At 41.6% G+C, this 14,289-nt stretch overlaps 1 protein-coding gene across 2 annotated transcripts in view; it reads left to right on the top strand.

The window, feature by feature from the left end:
- dock8 (dedicator of cytokinesis 8) overlaps positions 1 to 14,289 on the top strand; it is a 63,949-nt gene that overhangs the window by 44,765 nt on the left and 4,895 nt on the right. For both annotated transcript variants that reach the window (XM_061038780.1, XM_061038781.1), the window contains 16 exons: positions 331 to 513; positions 730 to 856; positions 1,481 to 1,568; positions 1,676 to 1,772; positions 2,802 to 2,936; positions 3,203 to 3,355; positions 6,023 to 6,181; positions 6,272 to 6,372; positions 8,053 to 8,245; positions 8,868 to 9,011; positions 9,502 to 9,633; positions 9,990 to 10,124; positions 10,682 to 10,771; positions 11,561 to 11,797; positions 11,891 to 12,034; positions 13,200 to 13,306. In XM_061038780.1, the coding sequence (XP_060894763.1) occupies positions 331 to 513; positions 730 to 856; positions 1,481 to 1,568; positions 1,676 to 1,772; positions 2,802 to 2,936; positions 3,203 to 3,355; positions 6,023 to 6,181; positions 6,272 to 6,372; positions 8,053 to 8,245; positions 8,868 to 9,011; positions 9,502 to 9,633; positions 9,990 to 10,124; positions 10,682 to 10,771; positions 11,561 to 11,797; positions 11,891 to 12,034; positions 13,200 to 13,306 (2,225 nt within the window). The remainder of the gene's footprint in view (positions 1 to 330; positions 514 to 729; positions 857 to 1,480; positions 1,569 to 1,675; positions 1,773 to 2,801; positions 2,937 to 3,202; positions 3,356 to 6,022; positions 6,182 to 6,271; positions 6,373 to 8,052; positions 8,246 to 8,867; positions 9,012 to 9,501; positions 9,634 to 9,989; positions 10,125 to 10,681; positions 10,772 to 11,560; positions 11,798 to 11,890; positions 12,035 to 13,199; positions 13,307 to 14,289) is intronic.

Raw genomic sequence — 14,289 nt, 5'->3', positions numbered from 1 at the left:
AATAGAATTTCATACATGTTGAGCTTTTACCCAGTACTTAACCTGCTCCGAAGCCGGTTACTTCTCAACAAGGTTCGGTGTTACCATGGTAACGTACCCCGGTGAAACACCTGTCGTAGTACAGAAAACCCAGAGTTAACCCTGATGTTACTCCAGTAACAGAATATAAAGCTTATTAGTGCAGGCAGCTTGAGTATATGTAATGTTTGATTTCTTTCCCGGTAGGTTATGTCTCCGTTTTGAACGTCTTTGAAATGGCACAGAGTCTCTTTCTCTTCTACATGAAACCCTACCAAACTCCATATCCGTCTCTCTCCTCTGTCCTCCCAGCAAGGTAAATCCACAGCCACCCTGGCAGCAGACACCAGTCGCCACCTGTTGGTGTGTTTCCTCTGGGTGATGAAGAACGCAGACAGGACTCTGATTCAGCGCTGGACCGTAGACATGCCTCCCTCGCAGCTGAACAAGCTGCTGGAGCTCCTCACTATCTGTGTGTCCTGTTTCGATTACAGGGTCAGTTTTTGTTTTTTGCATCAGTGTACAGATTTGAATTCCATTTTATGTTTAGATAGATACAGATGGAAACGTGTGTATGCTTAGGTCTTTTCTCCAGCTGTATTTATCAAACACATTGTAGGTATAAATGTAGAGTATTTAGCACAAAGTATTAAAACTGTATTCAATGTGTCTTTGCACTAGGTGAATATTTTTTTTTTTTTGTGTTTGTAGGGTAACCAGAGCAGTGACAAAGTGAGCACCCAGGCCTTACAGAAATCCCAGCAGGCAAAGCTGCAGCTGGAAGAAGCCCTGCTGAGAGGAATGGGCGCCCGTGGGGAAATGATGAGACGAGTCGGAGGTAGTGTATCTCCTTGCACTTTAACAACTACATTTTTGCAAGGTGTTTTGCTGTCAGATTTAGATCAGCGTTTTCTGCAATATTTAAAAAAAAGTTTTGTACATGAGCTACCTCCCAAATGGGGGAACACTCACATTTTTGAAATGTTATCAGTATTTCCAAAATGTGGGGTCAGCAAGTCACTGTAAGAACCAATTTCAGGTCACACAGCCTGTGCTTAGGCACTCCCAAGTCTTCTTGCAATAGTCAGGAGTTTTGTACATCTTATGTTTGCTCTGTGTGCAGTTTTTGAAACATGGCTATACTCGTGTGTATATTGACTGCAAGGAGATTTTTGACTATAGTGAAAATACAGCTCTAATACTGAACATTTTCTCAAATCTTTTTTTACACACGTCATCTAACACATTTTGTCTGCATGAAGTCCTTTCATATATCTAAGTGCATATTCAATACCCAAAGTACACTGTACAAACAATCAGTCATGGAGATTTATAATTTATTTTCTAGAATTGAGTGAAAATGTTGTGATAAACTTTTTATGATAAAGTTTAAACAAATAGTTTTTTTTATTGTAAATAAAAAAATCTTTAGTGTGACGAGCTTCTTTTGGATTCCTCACAGGAATGGATAAGACTATGGGCCAGAAGGAGCACCTACGATGGAGGAAAGACCTCACTCAGTGGAGACAGACGAATGACAGACAGGATAAGTGAGTCATGCTTACCCTGTCTGTCTTAATATCTGTCTTTTTCGACTGCCTTTTCTTTTTTTTTTTGAACGTGTTATCCCCTCTTTAAATGTCTCTCCTTCACTCAGGACTAAAGCGGAGTTGGACCAGGAGGCTCTGATCAGTGGGAACTTAGCCACAGAGGCGAACCTTGTAGTGCTGGACCTGCTGGAAACCATCGTACAGGTGGGAACACTCTAACCAGTATCTTAAAGCATGTCTAAAATATGTAGATGAAACAATGACCAGAAGACCAGAACCTGAAAAATACAGTGCAGCCTTTTTAGCGTTTGGACACATCGTAATGTGTTGCACCGTGTTGGGATATTTTGCAGTTGCAGAGGGATCCTCAGAGTCAACAGGAAATTATCTTTCATCAGCAAGCCCCATCTCAAATCAGTCAATGTGTTTGCATGATTAAAATACCAACAGAGAACCTGAGTCACTATTTGTGTAAACCCTGATCAGCTTTCTTATTATGGAGCCAGATCAACAAGAAAAACACACACACCAAAAACTGAGAAACATTTTGTACTTTAGACAAAATTGGCACCATATCGTATAGTCTACACCAGAGCAATGTCACGCCAAACAAATAGGGGAACAGGTTCATTGCAGATTCTTTACTTGTTAAAAGCAAACTCATTTTGAAACGTGTTGAACAAAAACATGTGACACATTTAAGTCTTAGCTTACATATTTATCCCCCTGTCTTTTTCAAAAGTTTAGTTGTTCGATATCTGAGCAGCTAAAACATCAAATTGTACCTTTTGTATTGTGCAAAAATGTGAAAATGATACAGGTGCTAAACAATAAAGACAGTTGTGAAATAGTCAAGCCAAGGCAGTGATTAAACAAGCAAACTAAGGAAGACAAAAATAACAGCAGGCAGTGTGAAGAAAAGAGCAAGTGAGGAAGAAAGCTGAAGTTATCTCGATGGACTTAAAGAGATGAGAGGAGGGGTTTTGTGTATTGATAATATGCATCTATAAATGTGTAGGTGTGTGGGAGCATGTAATGGTACAAAAAGTGAATATTTAAGGGGATGGGTGATGTTGAGGACACGGGGTTAGTAGCTTTGGTATCAAATAGGAGCTCTGCTACTGTTGATAAGAGAGTATGGTGAAGGGAAGAGTTTAGTAGCTACATTTTGTCTTCCTAGTGTATTCACAGGTTCAACTATTTGTCCTCTTCTCTCATCCCGTTCCTGTCCAGGCGGTGCCATTGGCCGACTGTAAGGACAGCGTGGTTGGCGGTGTGTTGAAGGTGTTACTCCACTCTCTCACCTGCAACCAGAGCACCACTTTCCTCTCTCACACCTTCAGCACACTCAGAGCGCTGGTTGTCAAGGTACTTTTAATATGATGTGTGTGTGTGTGTGTGTATGTACGTGGTCGCACTTTGTGAAAATACAGGAGGAGATGTGTGGGTGGATGTGTATACACAGGCACTCTCTGTGTCTAAATTAAATGTTCTTATTAGCCTGTGGGGGTGGCAAACTGCGGATACAAGCCTGGTGGTATAAATGTGCGTGTCTGTGTCATACCACTCCATGTCAGTGTCTGGTTGTATTTTTCTGCATTTTTTATTTTTTTTTAACGTTTGTTTATGTGCAGTTTGGAGACTTGTTGTTTGAGGAGGAGGCGGAGCAGTGTGCCGACCTGTGCCAGAAGGTGCTTCAGTACTGCAGCAGCCCTCTCGACGAGAACAGGAGCCAGGCCTGTGCAACCCTCTACGTTATCATGAGATACAGCTACAGTACCGCCAGTGTAAGCGCGCACGCACAAAAATCTCCTGTATATGTTCCAAAAGGTTGCAGCCTCATAGATTTACCCACACAAAGCAAATGTCGGGCGTGTTACCTTTTCCGTCAGATAAAAACCTTATCTAACATCTAAGCCTGCTGCAGAAATTGCATTAATGTCAGGCTACATTGGATTTAAGTGCACATGAGAGTGCAGAATTGCCAGTGATGCATGTTCTCATGAACACACACAGAAGCGGGATGTCACACACATCTTATCCCATCTTCTTTTCACTTTTTCCCCCCTCCTGCTCGGCTTTAATGTCTTTTCCATGTCTATTTTGAGCGTGCCGCAGAAACTTTCTGCTGAAGGATGTGTCTCTGAGAAGAGAGCGGAGAGATATGTCACTGTCTGCCTCCTCATGTTCCTACCCCTCTTTAACTAATGACAGCCGGGCCTCTGTGCGTGAGTGTGTATGTGTGTTTCAGCTACATATGTGTCAGTGTGTAGGTATATGCGCATGAAGGGCAGGGAGGGAGAGAGAGAGAGAGAGAGCGAGAGAGCGAGCATGTGAAAAGAGTGAATAAGGGGGAAGTCAGGATAGAGATTGAGGAGTGTTTTTGCCAGGGGTGAAGCAGCGATGGAGGGATGAGATTGAGAAGAGACAGATCTGAGGGAAGGGAGATTTAGGATTGAGTCTCTTCTTTCATTTTCTCTGCTAGTTCTGTAAGTGCTGCTGCAGTCGATATTTCCTGTGTTTACAGTCTGTACACTTTAATGAAAGTCAGACACCAGCCTGTGGAGCACACTTATACACACAAACACACACACACACACACACACACAAACACACACAAACACACACACACACTCATACAGTATGTCCAGTTGGAGAGCATTTCCCTTCTGCGTGTCTCAGCATATGTTTGTTTATTCGCTGTATACAGAGGGAGCTGTGATCTGAATTAGCGGAGCAGCCGTATGACTCATTCATACAGAACTTACTCTTTACCTCTTCCTTTGTTTATGTTTTCATCCCTTCATCCGCCCACGCTTTACTTTCATTTTAGATTGTGGTGAGAAAAAAAAAAGCTACAACAGGCTTTTTCTTCCTTCAGAAATGGGACCATTCACAAAAAAACCAAAAAAACAGATACCTGTGGTCGTTACTAATCCACCAAAGTTATTGAAAGCTTGGAACAAGAAAGATGGAGGAAAAGGGAAGATTAGAAAGAAGAAGAGAAAGAGAGACAAGGAGGGTTATGTGTTGACTTCGTCAATCATTTAGGCTACTTTTCAGTGCATAAACAGAAACACACAGACAGACACACACACACACACACACACACACACACACACACACACACACACACACACGTACACCCTGAGTTAGAGGGCAGTGATGGGTGGTTAGGCTCTGGCTCCATGCTCAGTTGAACAGAATGGGGCCGTAGAGATGATCCATGGGTGATTATGTCTCTGCTAATGGGAGATCATTTCCCGCTTAGCTGGTCATGCCGGAGATAGATGGGACGTCACACATACACGAGCACTCTCTCTCTCCCCTTACACACACACACACACACACACACACACACACGCTCGGTCCCCGCTGTCGAGGATGGAGGGGTGTTTGTCAGGCCTGTTATCTTTGACAGGTCGTGTGAAGGATGGAGTGAACAGTAAAAGGAGGAGGAAGGGGACACAAATTGAGGAGAGGAAACAAGAAACGCTGCTTAGCAATAAAATTATTGATTAAAACAAAAAAACCTAAAATCTTATCAAGAGCATTTGTATAATTTGTAGTCCAAATATTTCTCTCCACTTCATAAAAGCCACATTCATCTGACGAGTCCTGATGTCAGATGTCCTGATACTATTTATCAGATTTCTGTGGTCTAAGTAGGGAGCTTGCTAAAAAAGGAATACAGTAGATGAAATACTGAAAACAAGTCTACATTTCCATAATGTGATTATCAATAAAGTACAGAAAAAAACAATTAATGATACTACAAAATAAAATCCTTAGAGTAAAGCATGCAAATGTGTGTTGTCTACTTTTTTATGCATGCAGAATATGGTAATGCTTTAAACTAGTCATCATAAATAAATCATGCCTCCCTCACAAAGACTGATGTTTTTTTAATCCATGTGTTGTGGAAGCTGGTTTTAATGTATCCACGTTATGTTTGAAGGAGTGATCACAAATAGTCTGTCAGTCTGCTGCCTCAAACTATTTTTATGAAAGGACATTTTTCATGACCACTGCGAAATATGAACCAGATCAAGTGTAAAAAGAAAAACCTCATCTCTAATAGAACGACTCTTGCCCTGGGAATATTATCGTTTGTATGGTAACTAAGCAATTTAGAGGCAAATGTAGTCCAATGAGCACAGGAGAGGGATTGTTGCTGCATTAGTCTGTTAAATGTTATTTTGCTTTTGTTTAGTCAATGAATATTTTACATGTTTGTCTCTAGCTTAGAGGCAAGGTATCAGACGGGAAAATGTTTTAATCTTTGAGTCTGCAAAAAAAAAAGGAATAGCGTGAAATTCTGCCTTGCTGTGTTGCAGTTTCACATCAGCTTACGATGTGCTTATGATACATTTTACAGTCCTCCTTAATGTATCAGAAGCTCTGCAAAAGTGATTATCCCTGACATTCACCGTCGCCCTCTCTGCTTTTATCAGAACTTCTCAAGAGTCAAGATGCAGGTCACCATGTCTCTGGCCTCGCTGGTGGGCAAATCGTCCGACTTCCAGGAGGAATACTTACGACGCTCTCTCCGCACCATCCTTGCCTACGCGGAGGAGGATGGAGAGATGCAGAGCACTCAGCTGCCCTCGCAGGTATACAACCACACACAAACACACTGCATTACATGGCTGATATTGATCGTATTGACGTCTCATGCCGGCCTCTTGTGTCTGAATTTTCAGGTGGATGAGCTTCTGAGAAACCTTAACAGTATTTTGTCAGACACGGTTAAGATGAGGGAGTTCCAGGAAGATCCAGAGATGCTCATGGACCTCATGTACAGGTGAAAACACTTTTACAAAGCCCGTCTCCTTGTTTCTCTGTCGTCAGTGTCTGCCTTTTTAATATCCTTTCTTTCTCGTCAGCCTGTGGCTTCTCTCTATGTTGCGCTGCTGGTTCCTATTTCTCTGTGGTCTAGGCTGTTTTGCCTCTTGTTTGCTGCCCTCACTATGGAAACCATGTGGTAGCAGTTTAGTCTTCTGATCTGGCTTTGTGTATATGCAAATGCAAACAGTGTGTGTACAATCCTGTGTAAGAACACGGAGGGGAAACACTGGGACAAAGAGAGCATACATGTGCTGTATGTTGATTCAGGCATTTCACCTCAACATGCTCTAATGTCCCCTTCTACATGTGTCATTTATCATCCACCTTTCTGTTTGCGTTCGGTTCCCGGACGCCCTACGAGTGTTTTTGACGGCTGCACAGATTGACCTATTAGCTTTTTCACTCTCACCTAGACTCACCCCGATGTTTACCTCCGCGCTCCCAAACACACAGATCATTGATGCACAACACATTTGGCCTCCAGATGCTGGAATTCGTTTAAGCATAGTAATAGTGACTCACCTGCTTTATAAATAAATTCATTCAGACTGTTTCAGCCTTTTTCCCCATGCTGTTTGGCTCATGACTATTCATGCACTGCATTAGCAGGGAAACATTTTCCATATTCTTTGTTTCCCCTGAAAACCCTAATCGGGTAATAAACTGTGTGAGGTTGACATCATAGGTTATGTGACACATGCTATACAATATACAATACATAACAGGGTTGGGAATCGCAGGGTAACCCACCATATGATACTCGCTACGTGGCCTGGGATACGGATAATATCACGGTACAGGAATCATTTATAGATTGGAGACAGTCATATAATGATACATCATGATTTTAACCGGAGTAATATAAAATGTCTCGAATAGGGTGAGGTGCAGGATTCATTTATTCACTGCAATTTGGTGTCAGTTTTTGTAAGACATCATCCCCCTTTCTTCTCATCCTCGTTTTATTTCACTGTCAACTTTTTCTTTAGCCTTATTCACTTTTGTTCAAGTTAACCCTCCTCATGTCATAAGCGCCGCCGTTAGGACTCATGAAGCGCTGAAAAGATGATCTATTTAGAGCGCTTTAAAAAAAAAGTAAATACTATGTATAGATATTTGGCATCAGTGATACCATTATTATAACACACCAGTCAGGGGTTACAATATGTTGCTGTATTGATAATTTGTCCCACCACTAATTCACCATCACTTTTAATGCTAAAGAGGCTTGAAGAAATAGCTCGAAAGGTATTGTGGTATATTATGAGAATGTGAATTAAAAGTATTCAGCTTTAAGTTTTTTTGTTAAAAATAAAATTAGGGGTCATGTAAACTTTTCGTATTATATTATTATTTAATAAAACAAAATAATATATACTGACATAAATTGTAGTTATCCAAATCATCATTTCACTAACAAACTTCTGTCTTGTTAATGTGAGTGGTTTTTGTTGCTGTTTGTATTGTTGTTGCTGCTCTTGTGTAACCTCTTGTGCACGTTTGATTTGATATCATAAACTGTTTCTCTCTCGCCTTCTTCGCTTAGTCTCTCTCTAATCTCAATGAGACGTTTACCTGGTTAAATAAGGAAAAAAACAAAAACATCAATGGCCTTCTTGTCCTCCCCCCTCCCCAGGATAGCAAAGGGCTACCAGACGTCTCCTGACCTCCGTCTGACCTGGCTGCAGAACATGGCGGAGAAGCACAACAACAGGAAGTGCTACACTGAGTCGGCCATGTGTCTGGTCCACGCCGCTGCCCTGGTGGCCGAGTATCTCAGCATGCTGGAGGATCACAAGTACCTTCCTGTTGGCAGCGTCACCTTCCAGGTAGAGAACACAAACACAGACATGCACACCAAAAATGCCCGAAACCAAAAAAAAATAAACACACGTTCAGACAGGAAAATGGTTGTTAGTAGTTGTTACCGCACAAACTAAGCATTCATCGTTTGTTTGTTGTAACTGTTGGTTGTTTAGTTGAACAGAGGCAAACCCTTCCTGCACACCACACATCATCACACACCTCCCCGTGGATTATCTCCAAATTTGGTCTTTTAGTGTCCAGAGGGGGGAGCTGTACACTCATAACGTCAACATAGAAATATGGTCCCCCGGTAGCTCTGCTTAACACAACGCCTTTGAAGATGAAGGGTGGAAACAAGGCAAATGTGCTCCTGTGGGATCATGTGAACAGACTGTTCCCGTGAACTGAAAACAGACAGTTATAACCCTTCCTATGACAACAGTGTTATCGATTAGCTGGACCTCTGTGGCGCTTTGGTACAGGACCCTCTAACCTGCAGCAGTCAACAGGTCATTGATTGGATGGCCATCAAATTAGTTCCTTTTCCCTCTGTAGGACATCTCCTTTTAAAGTCAGCCCTGCGATTGATTATTTGATTAAGAAGGTTAATTGATTGATTGGCTGCCTCTTTTTTTCTCTCCTCAGAACATCTCCCCCAACGTGCTGGAGGAATCGGCGGTGTCGGATGACATCCTGTCTCCAGACGAGGACGGAGTGTGTTCAGGACGCTACTTCACCGAGAGCGGCCTGGTGGGACTGCTGGAGCAGGCGGCGGAGCTCTTCAGTAATGTAATACGATGAAGCTGCAGTCATATTTCTACATGTCTGTTAGAATAGAAACCTGTGCCTGTAACTCATATTTTCTAATCTTAACTACTAAACAACAACACAATAAGAAGATAGATGTCAGAATCCACCAATTACAGCACTAAAAGAAGGAATAAATGTGCCACTGTATTTCATCATATTTTTTTGTACCTCACTTTTAATTGGCAGAATAATTCATCATCTCTCATATGTATTGTCCTACTGTCAAAGTGGGATTTAAAGTGGACATGAAGCAACACAAAAGGAACTAATTTTTAACATAACTGACCTTCAAACAGGTTTCTGCTGCTACTACCAAACTCATAATTACCACTAAGATTATAAATATGTATATGAAGATGTTATTAATTAGAGGTTAATTCTGAAATGTTGTAGAATAGTAGAGTTTTATATGCAATCTATATATTCTGTATGTAGTCTTGCTAACCATCAGTGTTGAATGTCTTATCAGGGTGGTCTCTACGAGGCAGTGAATGAGGTCTACAAGATCATCGTACCGATCCTAGAAGCTCACAGAGATTTCAGAAAACTGGCCTCCACTCACGACAAGCTGCAGAGAGCCTTTGATAACATCATTCAAAGGGTAAAAACAAGGGGACAGCATGCAAAAGAAAGACGGTTACATACCGGATGCCATCAAGCTAAAAGATCTTATTGCATTATTGAAAAGCAATTGCAAAAAACATACATTTTGTTTTGGTCAGATTAAAATGATTTGTTCCTTTAAAAAATAAATGTTTTGTAACTATTCTCTTGAAAAAGATGGATACCAATTTTGTGTTCTTTTGGAAGGCTTAACAGCCACAATAAATTTCAGAATCATCTCTTTAAAGTGCTCTTAATAATAAGGATCCCATAAAACCGCAATGAAAATAATGAGAAACTATCTGTCATTCTGACTAGAGACTAATATAAAATCTTCTCTTTGTTTCCCTCCAGGGCCACAAGAGGATGTTTGGAACCTATTTCCGGGTGGGATTTTATGGGGCCAAGTTCGGCGACCTGGATGGACGGGAATTCATTTACAAGGAGCCAGGGATCACACATCTGCCTGAGATATCACACAGGCTGGAGGTAAGAGACAGAGAGGGGGAAAAGTGTGTGTGTGTGTGTGTGTGTGTGTGTGTGTGTGTGTGTGTGTGTGTGTGTGTGTGTGTGTGTGTGTGTGTGTGTGTGTGTGTGTGTGTGTGTGTGTGTGTGTGTGTGTGTGTGTGTGTGTGTGTGTGTGTGTGTGTGTGTGTGTGTGTGTGTGTGCCTGTGTGTGTGTGTGTGCCTGTGTGTGTGTGCCTGACTGGATCTCTGGAATCTGATAATGACTTAAAAACTTTGATGAGCATAAGTACTCAAGGCAAGAGTCGTAATCATCTGTTTTTACTGAGTTTTAAGAGAGGGTAAAAGACTTTGGCATTTACTTTGATGCTGGGATAAGAGTAATAAGAAAACAATGTGATGAAGATCAACACAGTGTCATCATCAATCTTAGTTCAAATCAACTAAATGTAAGGTATTTCATGCTCTCAAGGCTTCATTTTAAACCTTTTTCTCACAAGAATTGAAATATTTTTGGATTTGCCTATTAATAAAAAAAGTATAAATTATAAGCCTTAATACAGAATTTCTCTCATTCCTAGAACTTCTATAATCAATGTTTTGGAGAGGACACATTGGTGATGATCAAAGATTCTACACCAGTGAACAGGGAACAGTTAGACCCCAACAAGGTAAGTGGCTCTTATTTCATCTCAGTGATCACGTCTACATGTCTGTCTGAAGTGTAATAAACAAATATTGTTAAATGTAATCTTTGTATCACCTCATACTAATGTTATCGTGCTAAAGACATTTGTTATGTAGAAACATACATCATTTTGGTTATTTGAATAAAACACAAAACCAAACGATTATAAAGACGAACCCAAAATTCAGTATAGGGAGATGTATTTCTTCTGATATCGTAAATAGAAAGCAATAATAACATGTGATTCAAATATGTTAGAGTTAGAGCGTGTTACTGCTAATCCTAAAGTAAACTTAAGGGGGTGCAGTTCTCCTTAACAAGGCGAACTCTTGTATCGCAGGTTACATTACAATTTATTAAAATGTGGAACATTTCCGAATGAACTCGGGTAGATTGATAATTTATTTCCTTGTATTTGTTTTACTTTGAAGAGCTGATAATATTAAGAAAAACAAATCTATCATTTCCAAGTTGACTTGATTTCAGTCAGTGGTTTTCAGTGATATCAGACAAGTTGTGTTCGGCTAATGGATCAACGTCAGAGTCTCGTGAGATTGGAGACACTAAGCAGAACAAGCAGCAAACCGGGTCATTACTTTTAAAATCAGAACACTGACCGGTTTTTATTTTTAATTGTACTTGTTTAAGGCTGAGGTAGATGTATAGAAAAACAAACTCACCAAAAGATCGTGCAATAAAAACGACATCTTCACCTGCTATGTTGCATATATTGATATGCACCAGTAAACAGTGACCCACCGCTACTCTCCAGGCATATATCCAGATCACCTATGTGGAGCCCTTCTTTGATGACTATGAGATGAAAGACCGGATGACAAACTTTGAGAAGAACTTCAACCTGCGGCGCTTCATGTACACCACGCCTTTCACCAAGTGTGGACGACCGCGGGGTGAGCTCAACGAGCAGTACAAGAGGAAGACCATCCTCACCACCATGCATGCTTTCCCCTACGTCAAAACGCGCATCAACGTCATCCAAAAAGAGGAGGTTCGACTCAAAGTTACGGTATCACAACATCTAGCTGTTTTTAATACTACAGCTTGTACAATATATTTATAATAATATATTTTTTGTTCCCAGTTCGTCCTGACTCCTATTGAGGTGGCCATAGAGGACATGCAGAAGAAGACTAGAGAGCTAGCCGTGGCCACACATAGAGAACAGCCTGATGCTAAGATGTTACAGATGCTGCTGCAAGGCTCTGTGGGAGCTACTGTTAACCAGGTACAAAAACGGGGAGCTACTTTTACTCTGCACTAGCGCCTGTCTGCTTCCATTACAGCTGAAATGATCACTTACTTCATGTTTAACAAAATGATGGCTGTTGTCCCAAAAATGATTGCTCTTTTAAATCATACACGGCCCCTTTTGTCCTCCCTAAGTGCGCCCTCTTAATGTGCGGAGGAGAAAAAAAAATAAAGCAGAATAATTTGCCTCTATTTATCTTATCACATTAACAGTTTCCATTGTAGTCACAGGGTGCAGGTGGGAGACATGACAGCGATCACACATCAAAGCCCTCACCCCATCCACAGGCCTAATCCTTCCTTTGCTTTTCCCCTGATTTAGTTAAAACGTCAATTCATGGGCCCCTCTTCCTTTCATGTCCCTGCTGCACGCCATGCTGAACCGGAGGTCTCTTTGATCTGATAGCTTCCAGGTCCTACCAGCACGGTGAATGTTGGAGTAATGATGAAGCTAGCTACGGCGTCGTCTCCCCCCTGCGCTTTATCTTCCAGAGTCTAATCTGACAGGTCCCTCGCTCCGTCCTGATGGTTGTATACATAACGCTAATGCTCAGCAGCTCCGTAAACATATAAGTCTTGACTGTAATCAGCACAGGAGGCTGCGTTTCTGTGTGCGGGTCTGCAGCTCAAACCAAGGACTGAGACCCAGGCCCCCGATGCGTTTATGATGCTAATCAGAGCTGTTTAACTGTGCCTGTCGTGGGGCAGACGCTGTGTGAGCGTGCTGTGGTTTTATGATGAATATAAGTTAGGATAACAAGATCTCATGCTGGGCAAATGGAAGCCAAATGGTTAATGTATGCAGGGCAGGGTTAGCAATGACATTAGCCATGCAGGATGCTAGTCATAGCTCCTTCTATCATCTGATATCTTCCTCATGTTCCAGTTCAGCATGTTGGCCCTTAGCTGCATTATGCATTCACTTAGGAAGTAATTTCCCCCTGTCTGAATGAAGGGCATTTTCATCCCTCCTTTTGTTTATACACTCTCAAACGCTTCCTCTCTTACCTCCTCTCTTTCCTTCCTCCGCCTTGTTTTCGCTCTTTCTTTCTTTGTGTCTCTAACTTTGTCTCTTTGTTGTCGTCCCCTTCCCTCCTCTCTCCCCCCCCCCCCCCCCCCCCCCCCCTCCGTTTTCGTTGTAGGGCCCATTGGAGGTGGCCCAGGTCTTCCTGAATGAGATCCCAGCGGACCCAAAGCTCTTCCGTCACCATAATAAACTGCGCCTGTGTTTCAAAGAGTTTATAATGAGGTAAGATACGATCAAGGCAACAGCGCCTTGTGACGACGCACTGCACCAAAGTCGAGGAAAAAAATCAGGAACAGCGACACAAAAATCCAGAAAAACAAAAACTTTTCATTACAGCGTAAAGAATATGCGCCGTCTGTTTACATACATTTTTAATTCAAGCTTGTTTTATTGTTTCCTGTGGCTGACACCGGCTTAGTAGGTAGAAATAAGAAAAGAACAAAGAGATTTTCTAGTTGAAGATTCACAATATTTTTCCCCCCAAAATTTGTCTTTGAAGGAGTGAAATTCTTTTCCATGATTCTCTTTATATACACTGTAACCGATGTCAGTAAAAGAAGATAAAAGAGCAGCGCAGACAGCTGTGACTGATGGAGACTGATATCCTGCCGTTCAAGCTGAGCGTCAATCAAGATGTGGAGATAGAAGCAATAATCCCCAACAAACTGCACAGCAGAGCAGATGACGGTAAAAGGAACTAAACGTGTGCCGTAAGATGAATGTGAAATACTTCCACCATAGAGAGATTTCCTTCATTTCCCACATGACAGTCAAATACATGTTTATCATTACGCCCTTTTTTTCTCCTGAAGTTGCAGAGGTTTAATGGTCCCAAGAGTTTCACTACATTTAAAATATTCCTCGCATAAATTAAACCACCTAACCCACAGCACACATTCTGAGGATATGCAGATTTTGTGCCCCAGATGTGTGTCATTTGTGCAGGCGTGTGTGTTTACATGCGTTTGCTTTAATCTTGTGGGCTCGAGCCATTTGCTTCCGAAAGGTGGTTTTCATTTACTAACCCTCGTGTCACTTTGAAGCCGTCTTGATTGCAATAAGCAGGTTTGGTAAACATTCACTGTAATTTAAGAACGGTTTATTTTCTCATACTTAATCCAAAGGAGCTGGCACTGGATTCTTAGGATGTCAATCTCTACTTCACCGTGGTGTTAGAAAGAAATCCACTGAAGGATGACCTGTTC

This window comes from Labrus mixtus, chromosome 5 (assembly GCF_963584025.1).
Source record: "Labrus mixtus chromosome 5, fLabMix1.1, whole genome shotgun sequence".
In the NCBI taxonomy this organism is placed as follows: Eukaryota; Metazoa; Chordata; class Actinopteri; order Labriformes; family Labridae; genus Labrus; species Labrus mixtus.
Note: the sequence above shows the minus strand (reverse complement) of the source record. Positions and strands in the feature narration are given on the sequence as shown.